At 35.1% G+C, this 26,104-nt stretch overlaps 1 protein-coding gene across 2 annotated transcripts in view; it reads right to left on the reverse strand.

Moving 5' to 3' along the window:
• Window positions 1-7,987: 7,987 nt before the first annotated feature.
• NUDCD1 (NudC domain containing 1) overlaps window positions 7,988-26,104 on the reverse strand; it is an 87,804-nt gene continuing 69,687 nt past the window's right edge. For both annotated transcript variants that reach the window (XM_032760270.2, XM_058443794.1), the window contains 2 exons: window positions 10,619-10,778; window positions 7,988-8,619 (listed from right to left, as the gene is read on the reverse strand). In XM_032760270.2, the coding sequence (XP_032616161.1) occupies window positions 8,327-8,619; window positions 10,619-10,778 (453 nt within the window). In that variant the 3' untranslated portion in view covers window positions 7,988-8,326. The remainder of the gene's footprint in view (window positions 8,620-10,618; window positions 10,779-26,104) is intronic.

The following is a 26,104-nucleotide window of genomic DNA, read 5'->3' on the forward strand; positions in this document are numbered from 1 at the left end:
TGGCAGATGAGTGTCCGGGTTAAGGGAGGGGGGAAACTGCCAAGGCAGTAGCTGCCAGCGAGAAGTGGAGAGGAGAGAGGAAAAGGAGGAGGGGGAGAGATGAGAGTACAAAGGATGAAGGGGAGGAAGGGAGAGGGAGCAGAGAAGAGAAAGACAAAGAAAATTAGAAGTTCTAGATCATGAGAAACTCGAGTACATGAACATTCCTGCTAATGCTTTTCCCCTGTTCCAAGGCCCTAACAGGCCTCACATCCTTAAATATAATTTGTGATATTTCTCCTGGGCCCACTGCAAGGATTTTTAACTAGAACGTGGACATTTAAGCACTCGTAATTCTTATTATTGGCTTAAGTTATTCATCATGGAACATGTATAAATGATAAACTCAGAGGTGCTAATTTAAACTATAACATGTTCAGAAAAACTTTAAATATCAAAATGTACTCCAACACTAAAACCCCTTAGACAGCACATGTCTCATAGGGGTCCTGAAGTCGGTAGATACATTTTTCTAGGATCACTGCAATTTTGGTGAATGCGCTCCTAAACAAGATACGTAGAATGTTTTCTGTGGTTTTCATAGACTGCATGTTAACAAGAACAAAAATGCTGACAGCTTAAAATCATTTCCTATAGACTCACATAGTCTTAGATGAAACGTAAATATCAGAAGAAAATAACAAAAGCAAAAATCAAGCAAATGTTTTGTCCAAATAACGCCTCATAATATTATAGGAAAAGTATTTCCTTTGAGAGTTTTTGGCAAGAGAGGGAATCACCACTTTATCTGGTTTCCCTAATAAAATTGTAGGAATAATTTCCCTACCATAAAATTCAAATTTCTTTAAAAATATGATGTTTGAACAAAGTTGAAGGCAAAAATACTAATACATTTTTAGAAATCCATTCATATTTAGCATGGAAGATGATCTCAGAGTCTTTTTCTTAGCTCTTTTCTCATGCTGTTGTTTCCATATGGCTTCATTGAAACAGAATCCACAAGCTACACAACTCACCTATTTAAAGTATATAATTCAAGAGTTTTTAGTATAATCAGAGTTGTACAGCCATCATCACAATCAATTTTTGTCACCCCCAAAATAAGCCCTATACCCATTAGCAGTTACTTTCCATTCCTCCCCCATTGTAGCCCCTAAGCCTCTGGCAAGCACTAATCTACTTTGTTTCTATAGATCTGCTTTTTTTTTTTTTTCCCTTAAAGACAGGGTCTCACTTTGATGCCCAGGCTGGAGTGCAGTGGTGCAATCATGGCTCACTTCAGCCTCGACCTCCTGGGCTCAGGTGATCCTCCTACCTCAGTCATGTGCCACCATACCCAGCTAATATTTGTTATTTTTGTGGTAGAAGTGGGGTTTTGCCATGCTGCCCAGGCTGGTCTCTAATGATCTGCCCTCCTCAGCCTCCCCAAGTGCCAGGATTATAGGCGTGAGCCACCATGCACAGCAAGATCTGCCTTTTCATATACATGGAATCCTACCATCTGTAGCCCATTATGACTGGCTTCTTTCACTTAGCATAATGTTTTCAAGGGTTATCCGTGTTGTAGCATCTTTTATTGCTATATAATATTCCACTGTATGGATAAGCCACATTTTTATTTATTCATTAGTCAGGTGATGGCTATTTGGTTTGTTTATACTTTTTGGTTACTATAAACATGTGTGTACAGGTTTTTATTACTCTTGAGTATATACCTAGGTGAGGAATTGCTGGGTTATATGGTAACTGTTAACCTTTTGAAAAACTGCCAGACTCTTACAAAGCAGCTTTCCGTGCTGGCTGCAATCTCAGTTATTTTTCCTCACACCTGATTCCAGCTGGGTTCCTGAGGCAACACTAATGAACTTCCTATTATATCAGCCTATGTAGGGGTATGCTTTATGCTTATATTATCTTGTGCCTCCACTAAGATATCTTCATCCTTCTCTTTTTCCTCTAAGTGTATATTTGCAGATAAAAGAAAAACACTGAATGCTTATTTACTACTTAGTAAAGGACTTCAGAAGAATAGTTTTTTGAGAGTTCTTCATTTCATAAATTTCAGTGACGGTATTAATTTTGTAGGCCAAACTACATTTTCTTTGTGAAAAACATAGATGGCAGATATCAGAACAATATTTATTCTAATGTCAAGAATATGTTTAATCTTCTTCAATATTCACCTGATACCATTTTTTTTCCTGCACTATGAGATAGATTCATATTGGATATTTTGGCAAGCATTAAAAGTGAATCTCAAACACTTAAAAAAAAGTCAGTTGCAGAAGTGGAAAAAATTTAAGTGGCTTAAAAATGTAATATGTTACAGATTTTTTTTTTCTTGTTTGGAGTAAAAAAATTGTAGACGGGGTGCATGGAAAATACTGAAGTCAGAAAATAGAGCTTCAGGATTGAAAGTTCATTTACTTTTATCTTCCCTCCCTGGTACCAAAGAAACTTCTTCCAAATTTCTTTTCATTAATATACATTTTAGAGGAGTTGCTAAACTATTTTAAAATGAAAAAAAATTCCCCCATTTAAAAAGCACTTGTAACTGATCTATTAAACCCCTATGTGGATTAAAATATCAGTAATTCTCATCCATAGACTCTGATGTAAAAATCTAGAATAAAGTCTCAACGTGCAGAGTATAGTCATACATTAAAAGAATTTTCCACCACGGAATTAGGCCTCTTCTGAGTACAAGTAACAGAAAATCTGACCTAAACTGACTTAGGGAAAAAGAAAACTTAATGACCCCCATTATCCAAAATTCTAAGAACAGCTGGTTTTAAGAATTTCTTGGTAGGACTAGATGATATTATCAAGGTTCATTTTCTCAGTCTCTTAGCGCCATCCTTCCTTGGCTCCCTATTTTGAGAAGTTCTCACCCTACTGTAGTGACAAATGTGGTTTTGTTTATATCCCTTTATTCTTACATCCAGTGGCAAGCCTTTGTCCCGGAAATCACTGCAAATTCTCACTGTGAATCACTGTTTCTAAATGGGTCAAGTGCCCATTTATGAACCAGTCACTGTGACCAGGGATTCTGCATTCGCAAAGTACTGACTGGTTTAGCCTTAATAATGTTCTCTATACATGGTGCCAAGGACAGAGTCAGTAACACACAAATATATTGGCTTAGAAAGAAATTATGGTATACTTCCAAAATAAGGAGAATGGGTATACTTCCAAGATAAAAGGGAAGGGATGCTGATCCCCATAATATAGGAAACATGCACTAAAATGCCACTGCAATACAAGAAAAAAAAATTAAAAAGCAGAAATTAAATCGGTAAGAAAATTTTGATGATTCAATACTTAATCTTTAAAAAAATTTAAAAAGCATTATTGAGTTGATGTGCAAAATAGAATGCTTAAGGTATACTTTTTAATAAAATTTAACTTGTGTATACACTCACGAACTACAATTAAGATAATGAAGATATCTCTTTACCTAAAATGTTTCTCTGCCCATTTAGAATCTTTCAAATCCCTCCCACTCAGGTAATCACTAATCTGTTTTCTATGTGTTTGCATTTTCTAGAATTTTGAGTTGAAGCATACAGTATGTATTTTGGCTTCTTTCACTCAGCATAATTACTTTGCAATTCATCTATGTTGGGTATATTGATACTTTTTATTGCTGAGTAATAATCCATTGCATGGACATAGCACAATGTATTTAGCCCTTCATCTGTAGACAGATATTTGACTTGTTCTGAGGTTTGACTATTATGAATGCTGTTGCTCTGTTCAAATCTTTGAATAGACATACACTTTCATTTCTCTTAGGTAAAAGAATGGGTAAGTGGAATGGCTGGGTCACATGGAAGATGAATGTTTAATATTTTAGAAAACCACTAAAGTCTTTTCAAAAGCGATTCTACCATTTTACATTCCAAACAGCAGTGTTTGAGAGTTCCATTTGTTCCATACCTTTGCCAACATCTGGAATGGTCAGTCTTCAATTAAAGGATTTCAATAGCTATGTAGTGATACCACATTGTGCTTTCAATCTGCTCATTCCCAGTGACTAATAACGTTGAGTGCCTTTTCACATGCTTACTTGCCATTCATCTTGTATGATGTATCTGTTCAATATTTTGGCCCAATAAAAAATGTATGTATTTGATTATTTTATTATTGAGTTCTGAGGGTTCTTTATACATTCTGGATACTAGTCCTTTATCAAATAGTGATTTGTAAATGTTTTCTCCAAATCTGTGGCTTCTCATTGTCACAACACTGCCTAAGAACATAATTTCTTAATTTTGGTGAAGTATGATTTATCAGTTTTCTCTTTTGGTGTCATATACAAGAAATCTTTGACTAACCCAGCCTTACAAAAAATTTTTCCTTTATGTTATCTGCTAGAAGTTGCACAGTTTCAGGTTTTACATTTAGGTCCAGGATCCATTTTAAGTAAATTCTGATATAAGGCTATGTTAGTTTCCTATGGCCGCTGTAATGAAATTACCACAAATTTGGTGGTAATGCATTCTGTCACAGGTCTGAGGCCAGAAGACCAAAATCGAGGTGTCAGCAGTGCCATTCCCCCTCCAGAGGCTCTGAGGGAGAATCTATTCCTTGCTTCTTCCAGCTTCTGGTGGCTGCCAGCATGCTCTAGCATTCCTCGGCTTGTGGCCTTTTATACTCCATCTTCACATAAGCTTCCCCTCTTTGTGTTTGTAATTGCACTCTGCCTCTCTCTAGTAAGGGAGACTGCAATTAGATTTAGGGTCCACCCCAGATAATCCAGGATAATTTTTCCATGTAAAGATCCTCATTGTAATCACTTCTGCAAAGACTCTTTATCTTCATAAGGTTGTATTTTCATGTTCCAGGGACTGGAACCTGATATCTTTGGATGGCCACTATTTAGGCTACTACAAAGGCAAAAATGAATACCCAATTGTTTTTGCGCCACTTGTTAAAAATATATCTTTTCTCCATCAAATTATCTCTGCATTTTGAATTACCTCTTCATTGAAATATCTCTGACTAAAATCAACCGACCATGTGTCTGAGTCTCTGGACTCTTTATTCTGATCTATGGATCTATTTGTCGAAATTGGTGCCAATACCACATTGTCTGGATTACTGTAGCTTTACTGACCATCTTTATTTTCTTTTCTGTGAATTAACTGTTCATATCTTTTGTCTGCTTTCCTTTTGTATAACTTGTTTGTTTTATTAAATGATAGTTCTTATGTTCTAGATTTTAACATTCATACATTATGCATGAGTCACGTATCTTTCCTCAGTCTGCTGCTTTATCTTATACCAAAAGTAGGTCATAAAGAAATTTTACATTTTGTAATGATCAAATTCATCAATCCTTTCGCTTATATTTTTGCCTTCTGGATCTTAAGAAGCTTTCTCAACCTTGAGAATATAGATATTTTCTTCTTGTAAGTATAGGACGATTAAATGTGTGTCTATTTTGTTTACTAATGCAATGATGCTACCTCTTTTTACTGCTTCATGATATATCTTGATATCTAGTTGGGTACCTTTTACCTTGGCTCTTTCTGTGCATTTATTCTTTCTTACCAATTCTAGAAGGCCTTACTTCTCTTTGCTTTATTACTTCTATACTTCCATCATTAGGCCTTTTTTTTTTTTTTTTTTTTTTTACCACTCAACTATTATTACTTGTTCAGTAAGACACACTTACTACTAAGAATTAGAATATTCTTCCAGTAATAATCAGTGATAAGTTTTGCCTTCTTATATGACTTGCCACACATAAACTTACCATTTGTTCTTTTCTATAGTTAATAACACAAAATATTAGAAATTCCTGTGTAATGATGGTTTAACTTGTTCTGTACAGTCATTTCCCTTTTATGTAGAAATGTGAAGAGTAAACTTTATTTAAGAGTATTTTTTTTTTTTAACATTGTTAACCATTCCTAATTTCTTGACACTCTGATTCTTTTTTCTAACTCTTCCCATTGGCAACTCCTCTACCTGACTATTATGGGTAGTCTCCAATATTCTAGCCCTGGTCAGACTTCCTTAGCAGGAAAGCAACCACTCTATGCCACCCTCTCCTCTTTTTTTCCCTAAAAAGAAATTTTACCTGAAAATCATTAGAATGTAGATTGTCTCTTTATCCTTAGTAATACATTATCCTTAATACTTAAAAAATCACGCTAGGGTACATAGTTGATGCTTAAATGTGTTAAAAGAGTGAATATTGTTACATGACTCTTAATATGCAAAACACATAAAATACTACTTTATTACTATCATAAATATTTTATAAATTCCTATTTAAAACATGATAAAAATCAACAAAAATACAAAGTACTATATTCTTAGCACTTGTAGTATATACCTCAATGTTCTAAGTATATGTACCTTAGAACATTGTTTAAGCTGAGTTAAATGTTTAGGGAATCCCTGAAGCATTTCAGGAAAATAGCTTGAAATCACGGCTCTAGACCTATTCATCTTTTAACATAGGTCAACATGCGACAATATTTAGGATTAATTATCCTGAGAGCTTTCAATTCAACATTAATCATGCAAAAAAATCACATGCACAAAGAATATTGATTACTAAAATTGGCTATATATACGTAGTCATGGTTAATTAAGCACCACATTTTTATTATACATTTTTCTCATGTTCCCTAAGAGGATATTATCTTTGGGGAAAATTTTAGAGAAAATTTAGATCTACTTTCCCATAATAAAGATATTTAAAAATTCACTATTTAAATGGTCTTTTGTTTCATGAAGTTTTACAACAATACTAAAAAGTTCTGGAAATATCACTGTTTTGGTTTTTGGTTACTATACAGTTTTCCATCTCTATGATCTCATGATGTTTGGTATCTAGTCTCTCTTTCCTAATACGAATAGAGTACTATTAGGACTCCAATTGTCAATACTAATCCTCAGGACCTTTCCTAACTTTCTACCTAGCACCTCAGTACTCTCTAGAAACTGCATTCTGACAAAGGGTTTAGAACATGTATGTAATCCTCATCTTTTTTTCCTCCTCTCTGTCTCTCAAACATTCATTCATTAAAATTTAGTTGAGTCAAATACTTGCCCAGACAGGCAAAAGATATGTTAGGAACAAAGCTTTTCTATCTTATATTTCTTATCTTAATCTTCTGCCTCTTAAATGAAGGTCTTCTTAACTTCCTTATTAAAATATAAAATCCAACTTGAAGTTTATATAAGATACATAGCTTGAAATGGTATAAAAAGTAATAAAAATTTCCAGGTACATACATACTAAAACAAACCTGGAAAGATAAGTTTGAAAAAACAAAATTTGTGGCAAAAAAGTATAACACATAAACAGGATTATTTTGTTTAAGTTGTTAGAAAAATAAAGCTACAAGGATAAATTATAATTTGTCCTTGTGTGGTAAGATTGTTTCATCAATGGCCCCCAATGAGTCATACCATCCGCTGTCAGCTTGTGTAGTCCCCTCATACTGACTCTAGACTTGGCCATGTGATTTGCTTTGTCCAATGGAACATTAGTAAATATGATAGATGTACAGGATTGATAAGCTTTTGCATATTGGAGCTTGCTCTCTTAAGATGTTTTTCTCTACTATGGAAAGAAGACTCGTCTAGTCTACTGGAGGCTGAGAGGCCCTGTACAACAGAGACAGCCAACTCACTGAATTGTGAAAAATAATAAAAGTCCTCGTTTTAAACCACTGAGTTTTGGTGTGGTTTGTTATGCAGTGATGGATAATGTGAAATCTTATCTCTGTCTATGTCTGTGGTAGAGCAACTGGCTAAAAGTTAGATAAAGCTATACTTAATTTGAAAATAATAATAAAGGTCTCTCAGTAAACTTAAAAAATATTAGACCTGCTGTTCTCTAGCATTTCCCCCTCCATGTAGACTCAGTTATTCAATCCACTTAAATACATATGTACAATACTCAACATTTAACTATTATCCTATACATTTTATAGGTACAGACTGTAGCAACTAATCAACGGAGTACACAATAAATATTTTTATTTTTAAACATTGAATTGTACATCTTTCATGTAAAACATGAGATTCTAGCCTGTTTTAAAAAATAAGTATACTTGCTAGTACTGTCTTTACTCTTTTTTTTTTTTTAAAGAAGCCAATGTTCTCTAAATCTGCAGCTTCATTCCATAGCTTTACAGAATCATAATCTCTTGAATATATTTCCAAATGCTATGTAAAAAATAAAAAATCATACAAGATATATTTAGCACATTAAAACTTAAGAGGTTACAGTATAACCGTCCAGACCTCCAGGTACCACTGAATACTTTTCCAGTACAAAGCGGCCAATATGTTAGAATAATTAATTCTCTGTATTCACTTTTATTAAAAAGAGGTTTTTGGTAGTAAGAACAAATAATCTCTCATTTGTTGCCTGAAATCCTAAAATAGGATCATTGGTTTCTAGGCTTGCTACTTGCTGCTTAGCAACCTGTCCTACTTGCCTGCCTTCCTTTCTGTTGTAAAGTACAGTGGACATGGGAGCAGGCTGACGATAGATGAATACTCGACGAAGGCATTCACAAAGAGCTGCATAGGAGTAATTTGGAGCACAGGCAAAAAATTTTTTGTCTCTCTTTGATGCTTGGACATAGCCTGCCAAGAATATGAGACAAACAAAAGAAAAACTACATATTAGACAGAAGGGGAAAAATGATGATTTAACATTTAATATTTTGCAATGTTTATTACAAATTAAAATGCCCAAGTAAAATATATACCATAAGGTATATAATTCTGAATCATTAATGATTAGCCACAATCAGTCTCTCCCAACTGGTACAAAAATACAACTTTAATTCCTAAGGAACAAAACAGATATGGCTTTCTCTCTTCAAAAAAAGCATAATATAGTTTCATTTAATTTCCACAAATAATTCAAACACTGAAATTCTAAAATCTAAAACACTCAATACATGACAAAATATCTTTAAGTGCCAATTTAATATTTAGCTTCGTGAATTACAGATAGGGCATCACAGAATCATTTTTTTCCTCTTAAATAAATTGGAAAACATGTATAGGATACCATCATAAAGTTATTTTAGGTTTCTGTTCATAACGTATCCCTGAATGTACTAGTATTCGTGATGCATTCTCTTATTATCCCTAAAATGTTAGTGATATTTTTATACATCAATACCAACACTGTAACTGGATTTTTTTTGTACTTTCAGCCCCCAGAAGTAGAATGTTGATCACTATAACCTCAAAAGTAATTTCAAGTCTCTAAACTGAAAAAATCCTTATCTTAATTCATGTACGTGTTTAAAAAGTATCTTTTTGGATTAAAACAACATTTATATTCCAAAATATAAATTATGATTTTTAGATTGTGACATGGTTAGCAAATGTTAGGTATTTAAGATCATGTAAAATAAAAATACATTAATTAAAATTGAGATCTCATCAAACAATGAACAAGCAAACGAACTACTAAGCACATGCAGATCAATACTGTTTTTAAAAATATTAAGCAGGTTTGAAGCAGGAAAAGTGAAGATTTAGATACCTATTTAAATAGTTTAAAGTAGCTATCCAGGCTAACCTTGACAGAATAATGTATATAATATTTCAAGAGTACATATCTAATGTATGTTGATTTAACTTAGAATTAAGCATAGAATTCCTCTATAATAGGGGATTTGGGGATACAAATAGAAGATCTGAGCATCTAAAGATGATATGATAGAGCTTTCTTCTGACTAAAGTATAGATAATTTAAAAATAGCATTATAGTAGGGAGGCTAAAAATTATATGGTTAAATTAGTCAACCAAACTTTGTACTTCAGGTCATAAAAATCCATTTGGAGTCTGAACCAGTTCAGCAGCCTACATTATTAACTATAAGGGATAATTAATAAATTTCTTCTACAATTAGGATTGTGCACATATAGCCAACAAAATACATAACTTCACTTCTTGCTGCCAGTTTAAAATAACCTTTCAATAAAGCAACAACTATGGCTAATTCACATAAAAAATTTCTATCACACAATACTAATGCATTTTGACAGAAAATCAATGATTGCATACGTCTACAATTAAGTAGTTTAAACATTTTCAAGCCCTAATTTTAAAACTGATTTTTTTCTTTTATCCTACCAAATGAATTTAATTTCTGCTTATCACCGCTTTCCATAAGTGTTTCATTATAATGGCTCTCTTTTGTACTTAATTTTGACAAAAGATGTCTCCTAATGTGCATTACACCTTAGGGGAATTCTATGATGTTTCTGAAGATTACTCTGAAGAAACTTGAATACAAGTTCCATGTAGGGTATTATCAACCTCCTTGTTCAGACTCTAGTATTATATGGCTTACAGAATTAGAAAAAGCAAATGACTTATTAGAATAATTCAAGTGGTTACATAACCACTTTCATTTCTATTCTGTGTTGAAGCATAAAAACAGATTAGTCTAAATGTTCCAACAGTGCTAACACCCATCAACTAGTACAAGCAAACAAATCATGGCGCAAATCAATCTAAATGTAATCAGGACAGCTCAAATTAAAAAGAAAAAAACAAATGAACTTTAAATGATGACGTAGTTTTGATTTCATGGAAAATGTCAAAGAGTTTGCTTTATACCTAAAGCATTGAAAGTTGCAATGTGCTCCCACATATCATCTTGTTTGCTGGAGTGTGGTTGCCAGAGTAGGGCATCAACATCATGGCGCAAACAGAAGCAGGGCATTTCTTTAGGATCCACTATGACAGAGAAAAGGTACTGGTTGCTTCCAAGATTCACCTAAAAAGTGATTTAAAAAAAAATTTACTCAATAACAAATTAATAATAGCAACAATAACAATGGCAGAAGCTGACAACCAGCATTGTCAGCAACTGTTTTATACTTTTTATATACTTAATCTGATTGACTCCTCATAATATCCCTGAGATAAATGTGCTACTGTTATGTTCATTTCAGAGCTGAGCAAAGTGATGCACAAGGCATTTAGGTAACTTGTCGATGGTCAGTCTGGCCATAAGTCATGGAGCTGAAATTTGGACCCAGAGTCTATGTTCTTAATCACCACGTGATATACCACCTCTTAATTGTTAGTAAATAGTTTAAAACAGGATATAAAGCAGGGGTCCCCAGTCACTGAACCGCAGACTGACTGGTACCAGTCAGTGGCTTTTTAGGAACTGGGTCACACAGCAAGAGATGAGCAGCAGGCAAGGGAGCATTACTGCCTGAGCTCCGCCTCCTGTCAGATCAGCAGTGGAATTAGATTCTCACAGGAGCGTGAACACTATTGTGAAATGCACATGCAAGGGATCTAGGCTGTCCGCTCCTTATGAGAATCTAACTAATACCTGATGATCTGAGGTGGAGCAGTTTCATCCTGAAACCATCCACCAAGCCCCCACAAGCCCATGGAAAAACTGTCTTCCACAAAACTGGTCCCTGGTGCCAAAAAGGTTGGGACTGCTGATATAAAGCACCAATTTTATAAGCGGGGACTATTTTTAAACCATAGAATACACACATGAAGTTTACTAATGCTAACTTGTAATAATTACCAAGAACAATGACACTACCAGAATTTATGAGCACATTTCTACATGCCAGGCATGTTATAAATACTAATCTTCTCAACAACACGCAGACTATTATTATCTTCATTTAAGGGATGAAAGAACAGGCTTGGAGAGCTTGAGTAACTTGTTCTAGGCTAAAGAGAAATATCACAATGCTGGAATTCACACTCAGATGTTTAAAACTATTTACTTAAACGTATTGCTTAATTAAGGTATCAATGTCAATATGTCAATAATGTCAACATTTGTTATTGTAACACATCAATAATTGTTATTGCAATATTGATGCCTAAAGAAATTCATTTTAATACAAAATCATCAAATTGAAAACTCTCTGAATTCCATCTACAGAAATACTTTTTCTAAATGAAGATATGTTGTAAGGATAGTCTTTAAGAGAAATGTTATTATCAGAGTTGAAAATACGAAACAGAATACCAACAAAAATCACATCAAATGTAGAAAATATAAAATATGCACAGTACTTAATAAATATGTAATTGATTCTAGGAGTTTGCAAGCAGACTGGAGAACAGTAAAAGGTTGGGTTAAAGTAAGAAGTGGAGACCTGACCTGAATCCAATAAGGAAAGCTGTGAAGTGGCTCTCCAGCAAGGGGACCTATTATTGGCAAAGCTGTAACAACACAGGCTATTGGCCACAGGAGAATACAGTGTCAGAGCAACCCATCTTCTGCTCCCCAGCAACGCCAGGGAAATAGGGCTTTTTCGTAGAGCCAGTGCTTGCTCTCTACAAAATAAGGGGAGAAGGCCAGCACACAGAGACCACAGACTATTTCTTTTCTCTCCTTACTCCCGATGATCAGTGGCTAGACGAGGTTTATTTTCAAAGTCACCACTACCTAACTGGCCTTTTATTATTATAAGGTTTGATGGACCTAACACTGCTTCAGCTCTCTTCCCTGTACTCCAACTCTAATATTCTATTTTTTTTAACCAAGGGCTTTCACAGAAGAAAAATAAACAACAGCTAAAATATAAGTTGAAATAATATTTTCACAAAAACACATCTACTTTCATGAGCCAAGTGCCTAAAGAATGTATTGAACATTATGAGGATTAATATAATTGAATGATCTCTGGTCCACCCATACTTGAAGAGACAGCAGTGAGAAAAGAACAGAGCACCCTGTTCACCACCAAGTGAAAGGTGACCACCACCAAGGGAGATCAATCATGAAAATAAGAGGATGAGAATGAAGGTAGGTGCCTTACTATGAGCCCCTCACTCTGACTTAAGATGTTTCTTCACTTCAGCAGCCACTTACCTTACACATATTTCCATTATGGCACCTGTGTCAAGTGTTGTTAATTATGAAACTAGCAATTTCATACAGCTTGTCTTTGCCACACCTTTGACATGGCATTCTGTTTGGACTCCTTGTATTTTTTTTACCTGATAGATTCCCATTTACCTCTAAGACTCAATTCAACCATCAGTTGCTCCCAGAATTCTCCCACTCTCATGGTTATACGAGCTGCTTGAATTCTGAGAACTCCAGCATCATATATGTTATTCCTATCAAATTACTTATCATATTAGATTATTAATATTTTTACATACCACCTGTGGCAGGCTGAATAATGTCCCCCAAAGATGTCCACATCTAAATCCCTTGGAACCTGTGAATAAGTTACCTTATATGGCAAAAGGGACTTCGTAGATGTGATTAAGTTTAAGGTCCTGGGATGGAGAGATTATCCTGGAATACGTGGGTGGACTCAATGTATTAAAAAGTATTCTTAGGGAGGGAGGAGGGCCACAGACACAGAAGGTGAGATAACAACAAAATCAAGGGGATAGACAGAGTTTAAAAGATGATATACTGCTGGCTTTGAAGACAGAGGATGGGGCCAGCCACAAGCCAAGTAATGGAGGCAGCCTCTAGAAGTTAGAAATGGCAAGGAAATGGATTCTCCCCTAGAGCCTCCAGAATGCATGTAGTCCCTACAAATCATTTTAGGACTTCTGACCTCCCAAATTGTAAGAGAATAAGTCTGTGTTGTTTTCAACCACTACACTTGCAGCAATTCGTTGCAGTAATAACAGCAACCTAACATACCACCCATCTCACAATGCTAATTCTTCTTGGGAACTAGAAATTTGCCCTTTTTTCTCCAAATTGTAAAGAAATTTTTTTTAAATGAACGTTATGTAAAAAGTGATTATTTTTGTAATATCTTCACCAAGGCTAATCTATCTTTAGATTTGGGAATTATCTATTTTACAGTTAGAATAATTGGCTGAAGATTCTGTAAGGCAAAAATCTCATAATTAGGTTCTTAACCTAACGAGAGGGTGACTAGGGTCAAGAGCTTCTAGACTTAGTACATAGTTCTCTGTGCCTTTTAGTTCTCACTTCCAGAAATCTTAGTTTCTCAGTAATTTCCCCCTATAGCTTTCCACTGTTTGGAAAAAAAAAAAAAGGTCCAAATTGCCTTAAATGGCATTTTGAAATCTTTTCAAAACCTGACCCCAGCATACTTTTCAATATTCACTATTATTTTCCTTAAAATATAACATTTAGCAAAACTGGATCACAATTTGCAAAACTGTCTCCCCTATTTCCCCATTCCTTTATTCATGCTTTTTTTTTAACCCGTTGCATATCCTGTCCATTATACACTCTATGCCATATGCAAATGGAATCTTCTCCTCCAAAGAAGTTTCCCCTAATGCTATTAAAAAGAAATCGTGTATTGCAACTAATTATTTATACCTTTCCTATAGAGTTTGTCTCTTCATTTCACTTACAGGCTCTTTGAGGGTGATAGCTATGACTTTGGGTAGGGTATTTAAACCATTTATTCCCCTTATAAATACAGTAATACTACTACTCACTTCACAATTGTTATGATGAGTAAACAATCTATTTCAAAGCTTAGAAAGAACTTAATAAGTGTTCATGTTGATTATTACCTGTCTAGGAAAGCCCTTAATAAGTATTAATGTTAATTATTACCCTTCCAGCATTCTTAAAACATTTTGTTTTGTACATTAATGGCATTTCAAATTTTAAGAATGAGATGAGTAACACTGACAGGAAAGCATAGCAGCTTTCAAGTAATCTTCCTGTAGCTCACAGCTACAGCTCTTAAACAATTTTATCTCTCAGAAATGTGTAAATAGCTATAAAGATAACATATACTTATTCTGTCTTAATCCCAGCATATTTGAGACAAATTTCTATACTCTTGTACCATTTCAAAAATGAGAAATACAGAATTCATTGTTCTACTTGTCATTTTGTCATATAAATTCTATTTTTATCAGTGGTTACAAATGTATGCTTATTGCTTTCAATTTTATATATTCGTATAACGCATATATATTCCTCAGTAAATGGATCTGCCCCTGAAAAGGGACAAAGTCATGTTTCAAATAAGATTTGGATTTTTAACATATACTCAAAACCAAGTACCTTAAAGTTTAAAATCCAAAGTAAACAAACTAGTCAATTTTTTGATGGCAGTAACTACGTATAATTTACAGAGAGACGTAAGAATCCCATTAAAAAACAAGACTTATATATAAAGAATTGTTGAATTTTTTTTTTTTTTTTTGAGATGGGGTCTCACTCCGTCACCCAGGCTGGTGTCCAGTGGCACATTCATGGCTCACAGCAGCCTTGACCTCCTGGGCTCAAGCAATCCTCCAACCCTAGCCTCCTGAGTAGCTGGGACTACAGGCACACACTGCCATGCCTGGGGAATTTTTTAATTTTTTTGTAGAGATGAGGGGTCTCACTATGTTGCCCAGGCTGGTCTTGAACTCAACCCAAGCAATCCTCCTGCCTCAGCCTCCCAAAGTGCTAGGATTACAGGTGTGAGCCACTGGTGCCTGGCAAGAATTGTTGAATTCTTTACTTCTTTCTGTATGTAGTAAGAGACTACGTGATACTCATTTTACTTAATAAATAAATTCTAGCTTCCCTATTTTTTACTTCAAAACTGAGTATTTCATACAGCTAAATAAAATAAAGATTATGCTACTGCCAGACGTTTGCTACTTCTTAGGTTGGCCAGATGCCACAAAAGGAAAACAATTCAAAGATTCCAAACTAAGAGTGGATAAAGAAACTGAACATGAGCATTATTATTATTATTATTATTTTTTTTGAGACGGAGTCTCGCTCTGTCACCCAGGCTAGAGTGCAGTGGCGCGATCTCAGCTCACTGCAAGCTCCGCCTCCCGGATTCACGCCATTCTCCTGCCTCAGCCTCTCCGAGTAGCTGGGACTACAGGCGCCTGCCACCACGCCTGGCTAATTTTTTGTATTTTTAGTAGAGACGGGGTTTTACCGTGGTCTTGATCTCCTGACCTCGTGATCTGCCCGCCTCGGCCTCCCAAAGTGCTGGGATTACAAGCGTGAGCCACCGCACCCAGCCGAGCATTATTTTAAGATAATGCCTAAAAGGTGTTTGGCTTCATTTTTTTCATGGTGGTATTAGAATCTCTTGATAGCTGTTTATACCTTTCACTATTATTTCCTGCCTCACTGCGTACCTGGGACTCCCAGCATTATGCTTAACAAGGGTAGTGCGAGCAGACATCTTGGCCTGTTCCCAGTTGTAGCAGAAGCCTTCAGTCTTTTACCATGAAGTATGGTGTTAACTCCAGGGTTTCTGATGAGGCAGTTTCTTTCAATTCTTAGTTTGCTCAGCATTTTTATCATAAATGAATGGTATTTTTTTCATATTCTTTTTCTGCAACAACTAGGATGATCAAATATTTTTCTTTAGTCTGTTGATATGGTGAATTATACTGATTGATTGATGATATCTGAATAACAAAATCAGCTCTGAGTTCCTAGAATAAACCCTACTTGGTCATAATGTAATTTTCCTTTTTACTTATTGATGGATTTCATTTACTAATATTTTGTTAAGAATTTTTGTGTCTGTATTCATGGAGGATATTAGTTTTTTTTCTTCCTGTTTTCTCATCTTTTAATGTCTTTGGTATCAGGGTAATGCTGGCCTCATAAAATAAGTTGGAAAGTGTTCCTTTCTCTTTAACTTTCTAGAAGTTTGTAGAGAATTGGTATTGTTTCTTCATTTGGTAAAACAAACCAGTCAAGCCATCTGCTGCTGGAGATTTGTTGGAAAGCTTTTAAAAATGAATTTGATCTTCTTCAACAGATATAACTAATGAGGTCTCATCTTTTTCTTTTTCTTTTTTTTTTTTTGAGATGGAGTCTCGCTCTGTCACCCAGGCTGGAGTGCAGTGACACAATCTCGGCTCACTGCAACCTCCGCCTCCCAGGATCAAGCAATTCTCTGCCTCAGCCTCCCGAGTAGCAGGGATTACAGGTGCTCACCACCACGCCTGGTTAATTTTTGTATTTTTAGTAGAGACAGGGTTTCACCATCTTGGCCAGGCTGGTCTTGAACTCCTGACCTCATGATCCACCCACCTCGGCCTCCTAAAGTGCTGGGATTACAGGAATGAGCCACCGTGTCCAGCCAGGTCTCATCTATTTCTTAAGTGAACTTAGTAATTTAAATTTAAAAAATTTGTTCCATATAAATTGTCAAATACATGGAAATACAGTTGTTCATAAGACTTCATTGGTTACACTTTAGTGTCTTTAGGATCTCTATTGACATCCTAAGTGCTATTCCTGATGTTGACACTTTGTGTTTTCTTTTTCCTCAGTCTGGCTAGAGACTTATCAACCTTGATCTTTTCAGAGGACTAGCTTTTAGTTTATTAGTTTTCTCTATTATTTCCTTCTTTCAATTTGACTGGTTCCCACTTTTATCCATAGAGTGTCCTTCCTTCTGCTTGCTTTAGATTTAGTTTGCTCTTCTTTTCCTAGTTTCTTAATGTGAAAGCTTAAACTACTAAATTGGGGCACTTTTTTCTTTTCTAGTATAACATGTAATGCTGTAAATATCCCCCTAAGCTTTAGCTGTATTCCACGTGTGCCATGTTTCATCTTCATTCAATACAAAATATGTTTTAACTTTCCTTTTGAGTTCCACTATAATTCATAGGTTACTCAGTTTTGCTCGAGTACTTTCCTCAGTGGTATTGTTCCATCCCAAGCTTTAGGCCTTCACTGTGCATGTTCACCTCAGAGACAGTCTATGCTCTTACTTCCTCTCTAGTGGTAGGCTGCGGTTACTTGTTGCTTGATGTGCTTCCTAGCCTGATGGTGAGGGGGATGTGGGTTGGGGAGTCAAGGAAAAGCATTCTCTACTGTCTGGCTCAGCCTCAGTACTCTGTGACCTCAGTTTCAGGGTTTTAGCTTTTTCAGAGATACTGCCCTCCTCCAGTGGTAGGTGATTTCTAATAACCTGGATGATTTTCTGCCCCTCCTCAAGGCATAGAGATGGTGTTTTGAGGTTTTTCTTTATCTTTTCCTCTAGCTGCAATGGGTCTTCTTCTGAACCCTTGGCAAGCTAAGATTTGATGCTCTTCCCTCAGCAGCTTAGGCTGCTGATACTTAAGAAAAAAACAGTGCAGGCAAGACTTCATACTTTTCCCAAAGCAGAGAACACTCCCCTCTAATCCAATTCTGAACCAGCAAGATAGCTTTTTCTAATGTCCTGCCCTCGTCAAGGTCCATAAAGAAGATCCTGTAAGTGTGAGCAACTTCCCTTATGTCTGTGAATGCTAGGTGACAGTTACGGATCACACCACGTCTTTAGCAATCTGTTAGTTGAATCCTTCTTACCCACTTACATGGCCGTCCTCCTGTCTCCCTCCAATGTTCAGGTGAACCAGTGTCCCTATCTCATCTCTCCTTGACTTACTTTTCCTTAGATTTTAAGCTGTTGGCTGCCCTGTAAGCTCAGCTTTCTGATGAGTCTTTAAAAAGTTACGATTCCATAAATAATCCAGCATTATTTTATTACAATGGGCGTGACAATCTTTCCAACTTTCTACATTTTAGGCAAAAGCATGAATTTCCTTGATCACTATTTATTAACTTGCCTAAAAAGCTTAGGATTTCAACTTATAATCAACAGACTAGTGACAATTCAATATCTACAAGAGGTTCCAAATATACAAGTAGCCAACCCATGTACTATAGGAACCCACTTCCCTGGCTTCTGCCAACAGAATCAAGGGTTGGCATCTAATCCAAAGTTAACCATCTTTAATCTACTGATTCATAAAATGGTTATGATGGAGTGTTTTCTTGAACAGATGCTTCCCATACTGGATGGTGGTTAGCCAAAACAGTAAAGTCCTCTTGTTCAGGAAGTTTAAATACCAAAAAATAAACAATTCAAGCTAAGAAGAGAGGCAGAAGATATAGCTAGAGAGTACAGTAAGCAGAAACCATGAAAGATGTAGAAAGGAAGGGAGTGATCAATAAGTAGAAGTATGCTCAGCAGAAGCAAATACAGAAGATGGCAATGTGATCATAACAGCACAGAACTGACTTAGAGAACAAGTTGATTATCAAGAGGCAAATAGATCGCCTGGTCATCAGAACTTGTGCTATTTTCTAAACAATGTTCCACATTTCCTTTAGGCCTGACTTGCCAGTGAATTTGTTTCCAAAATGACCTTCGTTATCCACGAGATCTAAAGAGATTGTTTCCACTGTTCCTCATAGGCTCCATATATGCTCACATCATGACTTGAGATAATCAAAGGTTTTCTCTGTTGCCTGCAACCTCTAAAAGTTTAGGTAACAGGATTTCTTCCAAAACAACTGTACTTCCAGTACAACTGTACTTTGCTTTTTCTTCCAAAAGCAAAGTACAATTAAAATTAAAAAGTAAAGTGACTAAAATAACTAGTTTTGCTAAGTGAATTAAATGAATTAAAGTGAAGTGTGATAAAAAGCACAATTAAAGTATACTTACTTTATTTTTATATTTATTTTAAATATATTTAAATATTTTATATTTATTTTTATATTTATTTTAAATACCAATATGAGAAAAAGAAAAAAATATATGAAGAACAAAAGGATATTGCATCATAATTTGAAGTGGAAAACAGGGGAAGTAAAACATTATCCATTATCTAGCATGGGCCATTACCTGGAAGAAAAAAGTACAAGATGTTCAGAAGGTTCCTGAGTCAAGAACAGGTGCCACAAAACCCATTTTTCACTAGAGAACTATTTATTCTGACTGTGAACAAAATTCCATCGAGTTTACAACTTGGTAGCCAAGAGCAAAACAGGAGAGCAAATAAGAAAGAAAACGACGGTTGCTTGGGGTACATGCACTGCCAGAGGTGAGATGAAGCAGCCAATAGCTTATGAGCAGTGGAAACAAACACAAAAGACATTTTTTTTACATGAAGTAGGCAAAGACTCCCATTTAATTCAAATACCTTTAATGGTAATTACCTAGAAATACAAAGTATGGTAATTAATGTTCATTTTGATGATATGTAACCATCAACAAAATGTTACTTTCTCTTCAGAATGCTTTATGTAAGATGTTGGGCAAATAACACATTTTAGTAAGATTCTGAGGGGGAAAAGAAGGCTTTAAATATTTTTGGTATTTGAATGGAAAAAATTAACTTGTTTAGGCAATTTACTCACTTGGAAAATTCATTCCTTGTTAATACCAACTAAATATCTTACTGCATAAAAAACAACTCTAAACTCCATAAATCCTTTGGGCAATAAAATATACTTCCACATTTCTTCTCTTATGTTTACTCTAGAAAAGGTCATATTTACCTTTGAATTACCTTTGTAGTCTTTGAATGAAGACTACAATTAGAGTAAAATATTCTCTAGGGAAAATTTGACATGCATTTCAAATAGTCAATTAATTGTCTTATTATTCTCTTTGTAGAATACTTAGCAATTAAAGACTTCTGAAGATTAAATGTCAGTGAAAGACAACTTTTAGTCACTTCTAATACCAAATTGAATTTAAAAATAATATTAATAAAAAGGTTTTATCTACTCAGAAATAAAGTATGTATTGGGATGCCAGATTGAAACTTTAATTCCAAATTCATATTCTGTACATAGAATAAATTGTAAAAATTATTTACTGTGTTCTTACTATGCATCAAGTATTTAGCTGATCTGTATTTACTACCTTATTTAATCTTCGCTAACTGAGAATTAAGAATATGATCCCATTTAAAAGCGGAAGCTCAAACTTGGTAAGTTCAGAGATTTAAGTCAAGAAGCTAATAACTGGTAGCTAGAATTTAAATTCAGATATATTTCCAAACTCATGTTCTTTACCACCACCTGCATGTTTTCCCAAAGTCCATTTTATAGCGACCAGAATGTGTCCCTGGCTAGACACTAGTTCAGATATGGTAACCCACATACCATAAATATGCTTATCATCTAGTTTTGTCAGTTAAGTTGTATAGATAAGTTGTTCATCCATTTTGTGTATAAAATTGATGTCTAAAAAATATGGAAAAGAAGTAAATCCTGCGTTGCATTTTTTGGTTTGAACACCCATTAAGTTACCTATATACTTAAATATCTCTTTACCTTGACTACAGACTGAAGCATAGGAAGATGTCAGATCTTAGCTAAGTGGTATAAAATACAATTGGTGGAAATGCACTTAAATTTCTACTTTAAAAAGCCACAATAACTATTACTTAGAAATATTTTTTAAAACTGATACTTTTCATTTTTTGAAAATTATCAAATTAGGTCTTAACTATGACGTATCATAACATTTTACTGACTATTCCAGTGAAGGATACATATAAATGTTACCAGATAAAATAAATATACAGATACATATCAGAAAATAGAAAGTCCCATACGGAAAAAAAAAAAAAAAAGAAAAAAGCACGTGAGATGATGGATAATGTGATTATGTTTTAATAGGGGACAGAAGACAACGTGAGCAGAGGTAAATAAAAAGAGTAGGAGGAATAAAGTAAGGAAACAGTGAGAAAAGGTAGAACAGTTCAGGCAGAGATAATAACAAATGCAAAGATTCTAAGGGAAAAGCACGTTTCAGTAGGTTTGAAGAACAGCATAATGGCCAGTGCAGCTAAAGAAAAGTGAACTAGTTGCCGGGTGCTGTGACTCACACCTGTTATCCCAGCAATTGGGAGGCTAAAGTGGAAAGATCACTTGAAAGTTCAGGAATATGATACCTGCTTGGGCAACACAGTGAGATCCCACATCTACAAAAAATCCAAAAATTAGCTAGGCGTGGTAGGATGCACCTGTGGTCCCAGCTACTCAGGAGGCTGGAAGTGGGAAGACTGCTTGAGCCTGGGAGGTCTAGGCTGCAGTGAGCATGCACTTCAGCCTTGGTGACAGAGCGACACCTGTCTCAAAACAAAAAGCAAAACACAACCCAGAAAACTGAACTAGGAAAAAATGGTGAAAAATAAGATAATCAGGACTGGATGGCAGTGTTCTTTTAAACTACGTCTTCACATTGGTAGCAAAATCAAGTTAGAAAATCAAGAACAGGATTTTCTATCTTATTTCATTAAAATACCACAGAAGAATATTAGAGTACATCTCATACAATAAGGATAGTACTGTTTTGTGAAACTTTTGCATCGGATGTGTGTGTGCATGTGTTGAGTCTCAATTAAACAAGTATCACACATAATGAGTTGCAGAAACTTGGAAGGTTCTTTGTAGACCATGGTAAGGACACTGAAAATTATTCTAAATGTAACACATAGGAAGCCTGCTACAGGGAGAACAGGAATAGAGAAATGACATAATCTACTAAATCCTTTAAAAAGATTACTTTGATCTTCACACAAAGTACTTATTAATTCAAAATGAAAGATAACTTTAGATTACAGAAACCTGGTAGACATCACATAATGAAATATCGCACCACAAGAACAGGAAAAAATGACACCAAGTTCCTCTTAATGTGATACACTGCAAGGGAAACATCTTTTATGTAGTATTCCTGGCAAAAAAAAAAATGCAACGTCTGAACCTGATGAGGATATACAATCCAATTAAAAGATCATCTATAAAAAAGGTACAAAATAAAGCTAAAAATGTTGGTTAACTTGCTATTCCAAATTACAGGAGATTAAAGAGACACCATAACTAAGCACTTAAAAATTCAACACCTCTTCATGATAAAAAAAAAAAAAAAACTCAGCAAACTAAGACTAAACATGACTTCTACTTAAATAAAAACTCTAGAACTAATGTCATATTTAATGGTAAACCACTCAATCTTTCTTCCTAAGATTAGGAACAGGACAAGAATTCCTATTCTCATCACTGATATCTGCATTGCATCTAATATCCTAGCTAGTACAATAAGGTAAGAAAAAGAAACAAAAGGTATGCAGATTGGAAAAGAAGAAGTTAATCTCTTCATTCACAGATACTACCCTGTACATTGAAATCTTGGCGTATCTACAATAAAGTGACTGGAAAAAGATAATTTATCGAAGTTACGATATAAAGTCAAGTAACACTGTTGCTACATAATACACAAAATAAATTGGGAATTAAAAAAATACTAATTATATTAGAATCCCAAAATACAAAGTATTGGGATTAAATATAACACTGAAAACTTCAAAAGGCTGCTAGGACACATTAAGGAAAACCTAAATAAATGAAGAGACAATGTTTATGGATCAGAAGATTCAATATCATTAAAGTATCAATTCTCCTCAAGTTGACCTGCAGATCCAACACAATTCCAATTAAAAGCCCCATAGCCATTTTTGTGCAAATTAAAAAGCTGATTGTAAAGTTTTTACAAGAACCAAACCTATTTAGGAAAAAAAATCAAGACTAACACCATCTGAATGGAAACTCCCTGTAACGTGACAGTAATCAAGCCAGTATAGTACTGTCTAAAGAAGGAATCAGCAAACTTAAGGGGTCAGACAGTAAATATTTCAGGCCTAAAGGCCATACAGTCTTTGTTAAAATTATTAAACTCTGTTGTTGTAGTTTGTAAGCAGCCATAGACAGCATATAAATACATGTCTATGACTGAGTTCTAATAAAACTTTATAAAAACAGGTACCTGGCCCACTGAGTCTTGCAGATAATGAATCATTTGTCAAACACATGTATTACAAATTCATTTCCCTCTCTGTAGGTTTCTGTTTTACTATCATAATGACACATTTTTGAAAAATAGATGTTAATTTTGATCACTTTCTTTTTTCGGAGTTAGTGTTTTTACATGTCCTAGGTCAAGTAATCTTTGCCTAATCCAAGGCCACAAAGATGACTTTGTGTTTCCCTCTAAAAGCTTTATTAGTTTATTTCATGTTTATCATCATAGTTTATTATTTCATATGCAGCCCATCTGTAACTGACTTTTGCATATGGTGTGATGTAAAAGTCAAAATAATTTTTTTTCTTACAGATATCTAACAGACCCAGTGCCATTTGTTGAAAAGACCATCCTTTTCCCACTGCACTGCTATGTCACCCTTGTCACAAATCAGGTCATTGTATTCATGTGTCAGGTTTATTATTTATATTACTGTCAAACCCACAAAATGTATAGCAAATGATAATAATAATAAACAAACTGCATTTATTATCAACTATCTATCAATTCCTCCAGCCAGGAACATAGACTTCATCTCATCTAGTGCGTGAGGGGCAGTCTCCCTAGGAAAAGGTTGGTGAAGAAAGAAAAGCTATATTTGATAAAAATTCTTCCAACTGGAATAGTAATTTATGATAGCTGCTAAAAATGGTTTTGTCCTTTAAGATTCTAGAAGGAAAATAATTAAATATCCTAGCTAAAACAACAGCTTCTAGGAAGAGTATGTTCCTGGAGAAAGGATCAGTATATATGAACACAGATTCTAAGAAAAAAAAAGTATCAGTTAAGCATTTCATTACTATCCCAAGGAAAGGACTGAATTCTACTGCACTGAAGGCTTGACACTGTATAGAATTTTAAGAATAAAAAAATATAAGATTTGCAACTAAAATTATATCTTTTCAGAGGAGAATGAAAGGCAAAAAAGGAACTGAAGACTTCCGCAAACAAGTCCATCACAGGTAATAATAATTGGCACCCAATAATTAACAACATTCATTATACTCTCACAATCCTGAAAGAAACTAAAATGTCTCCAATAAAACCACACTCGTATTATGAGGTCAGCATTACTGTGATACCTGAACTCCTGAACTTTAAGCTGCTGGGAGACAATTATCCTAAATACTCGCATTTTCTGCATATCTTTGAAGCAGAGGCACTAAATATAAGTCCTTAATTCTGGACTACTATTTCAAGGATGTTTGTAAAGCAAATAACGCAAATAACCTAGGAAGATACAGTATCTCTTTCCAAAGCAAAAGGCAGATTTGTTTAAAGTCTGGTAGAATAATGTCTCTTCTAAGCAAAGTACAGGAAGGCTTACTGGCCATCTCCATATTTCCCCGTGGAAATTGAGGATCAGGGAACTGGTCCAAATGCTGATACTCTGGGTTAATGCTATTGCTGTCAGTAATAACTATCCTTTGTGTCTGACACTGGAGTCTCACGTCTTTTTACCAGCATCTATGAAACTGTGATAGGCTAACTTGTTAGCTTGCAAGTAGGCTAAAAATCTCAGATCCACTGTCATTCTGGAGAAGAAGATGGAATGCTGACAGAGAAAGGGCTCCCTGGAGGAGAAAAATGAGAGCCTTACAGATTAACAAGGTTAGAGGTGTGTCTATGGGATTATCTGGTTAATCAGGCAATAAACGTCCTCCACTTCACTGTCTATTAATGAGGAGCTGGAAAGGCAGGTTGAGTACTGGGAAGATGGTTGACAGCTGCCTGAATAATGCCCTGGCTGTTGCTAACTCTCTTCCAGAAGAAAGTATCTTCTCACTGATTTGGTGGTAGTACTTTAATTAAAGCATAATGTGCTTTAATTTCTGTTTTGCTATAAACTAAATATTACCATCTGTTTTTTAAAGATTTTCATGATAAGTTTCACTTTCTCAAAAACAGGGGCAACACAAATTTGCCTTATTTAATAAGTTTCTTCTGGGCAAATCAAGTACTTGCTAATTCATACTTTTAACAGCTTACTATTCAAAAGATTTTTCCATATACTAAAAGTAAACCTCAAAGAGTCACACAGAAGATTAGGACACAATAAAAATATCAAAAAACAGTATGAATATTTATCAGATTTTTAAGAGGGCAATAATCTTCTAAGTGCAAGAAGGCAAATATATAAACATTACTCAAATACATAAACACTTAAGGCTGTCATTAAAGTGAGAAAAAATAAGCAATATTAACCAAAAACAGCCAAAGGGAAATGTCTACAACAATTATGACCCAAAATCAAATCATATGCTATTTTTTTCTTTTATTCGAGAGAAGGTCTCACTCTGTTGCAGGTTGCCTAGGCTGGAGTGCAGGCACCATTATAGCTCACTGGAACTTTCAACTCCTGGGCTCAAGAGATCTTCGGGCCTCAGGCCCCTGAGTAGCTAGGACTAGATGTGTGCACCACCACACCTGACACATTTTTTTTCATAGACAAGAGGTGGGGGTGGAGTCTCGCTATGTTGCCTAGGCTGGTCCTGGCCTCAAGTGATCCTCCAGCCTTGGCTCCCTAAAGTCT

The sequence above is a fragment of the Hylobates moloch genome, unplaced genomic scaffold (assembly GCF_009828535.3).
Source record: "Hylobates moloch isolate HMO894 unplaced genomic scaffold, HMol_V3 SCAFFOLD_9, whole genome shotgun sequence".
In the NCBI taxonomy this organism is placed as follows: domain Eukaryota; kingdom Metazoa; phylum Chordata; class Mammalia; order Primates; family Hylobatidae; genus Hylobates; species Hylobates moloch.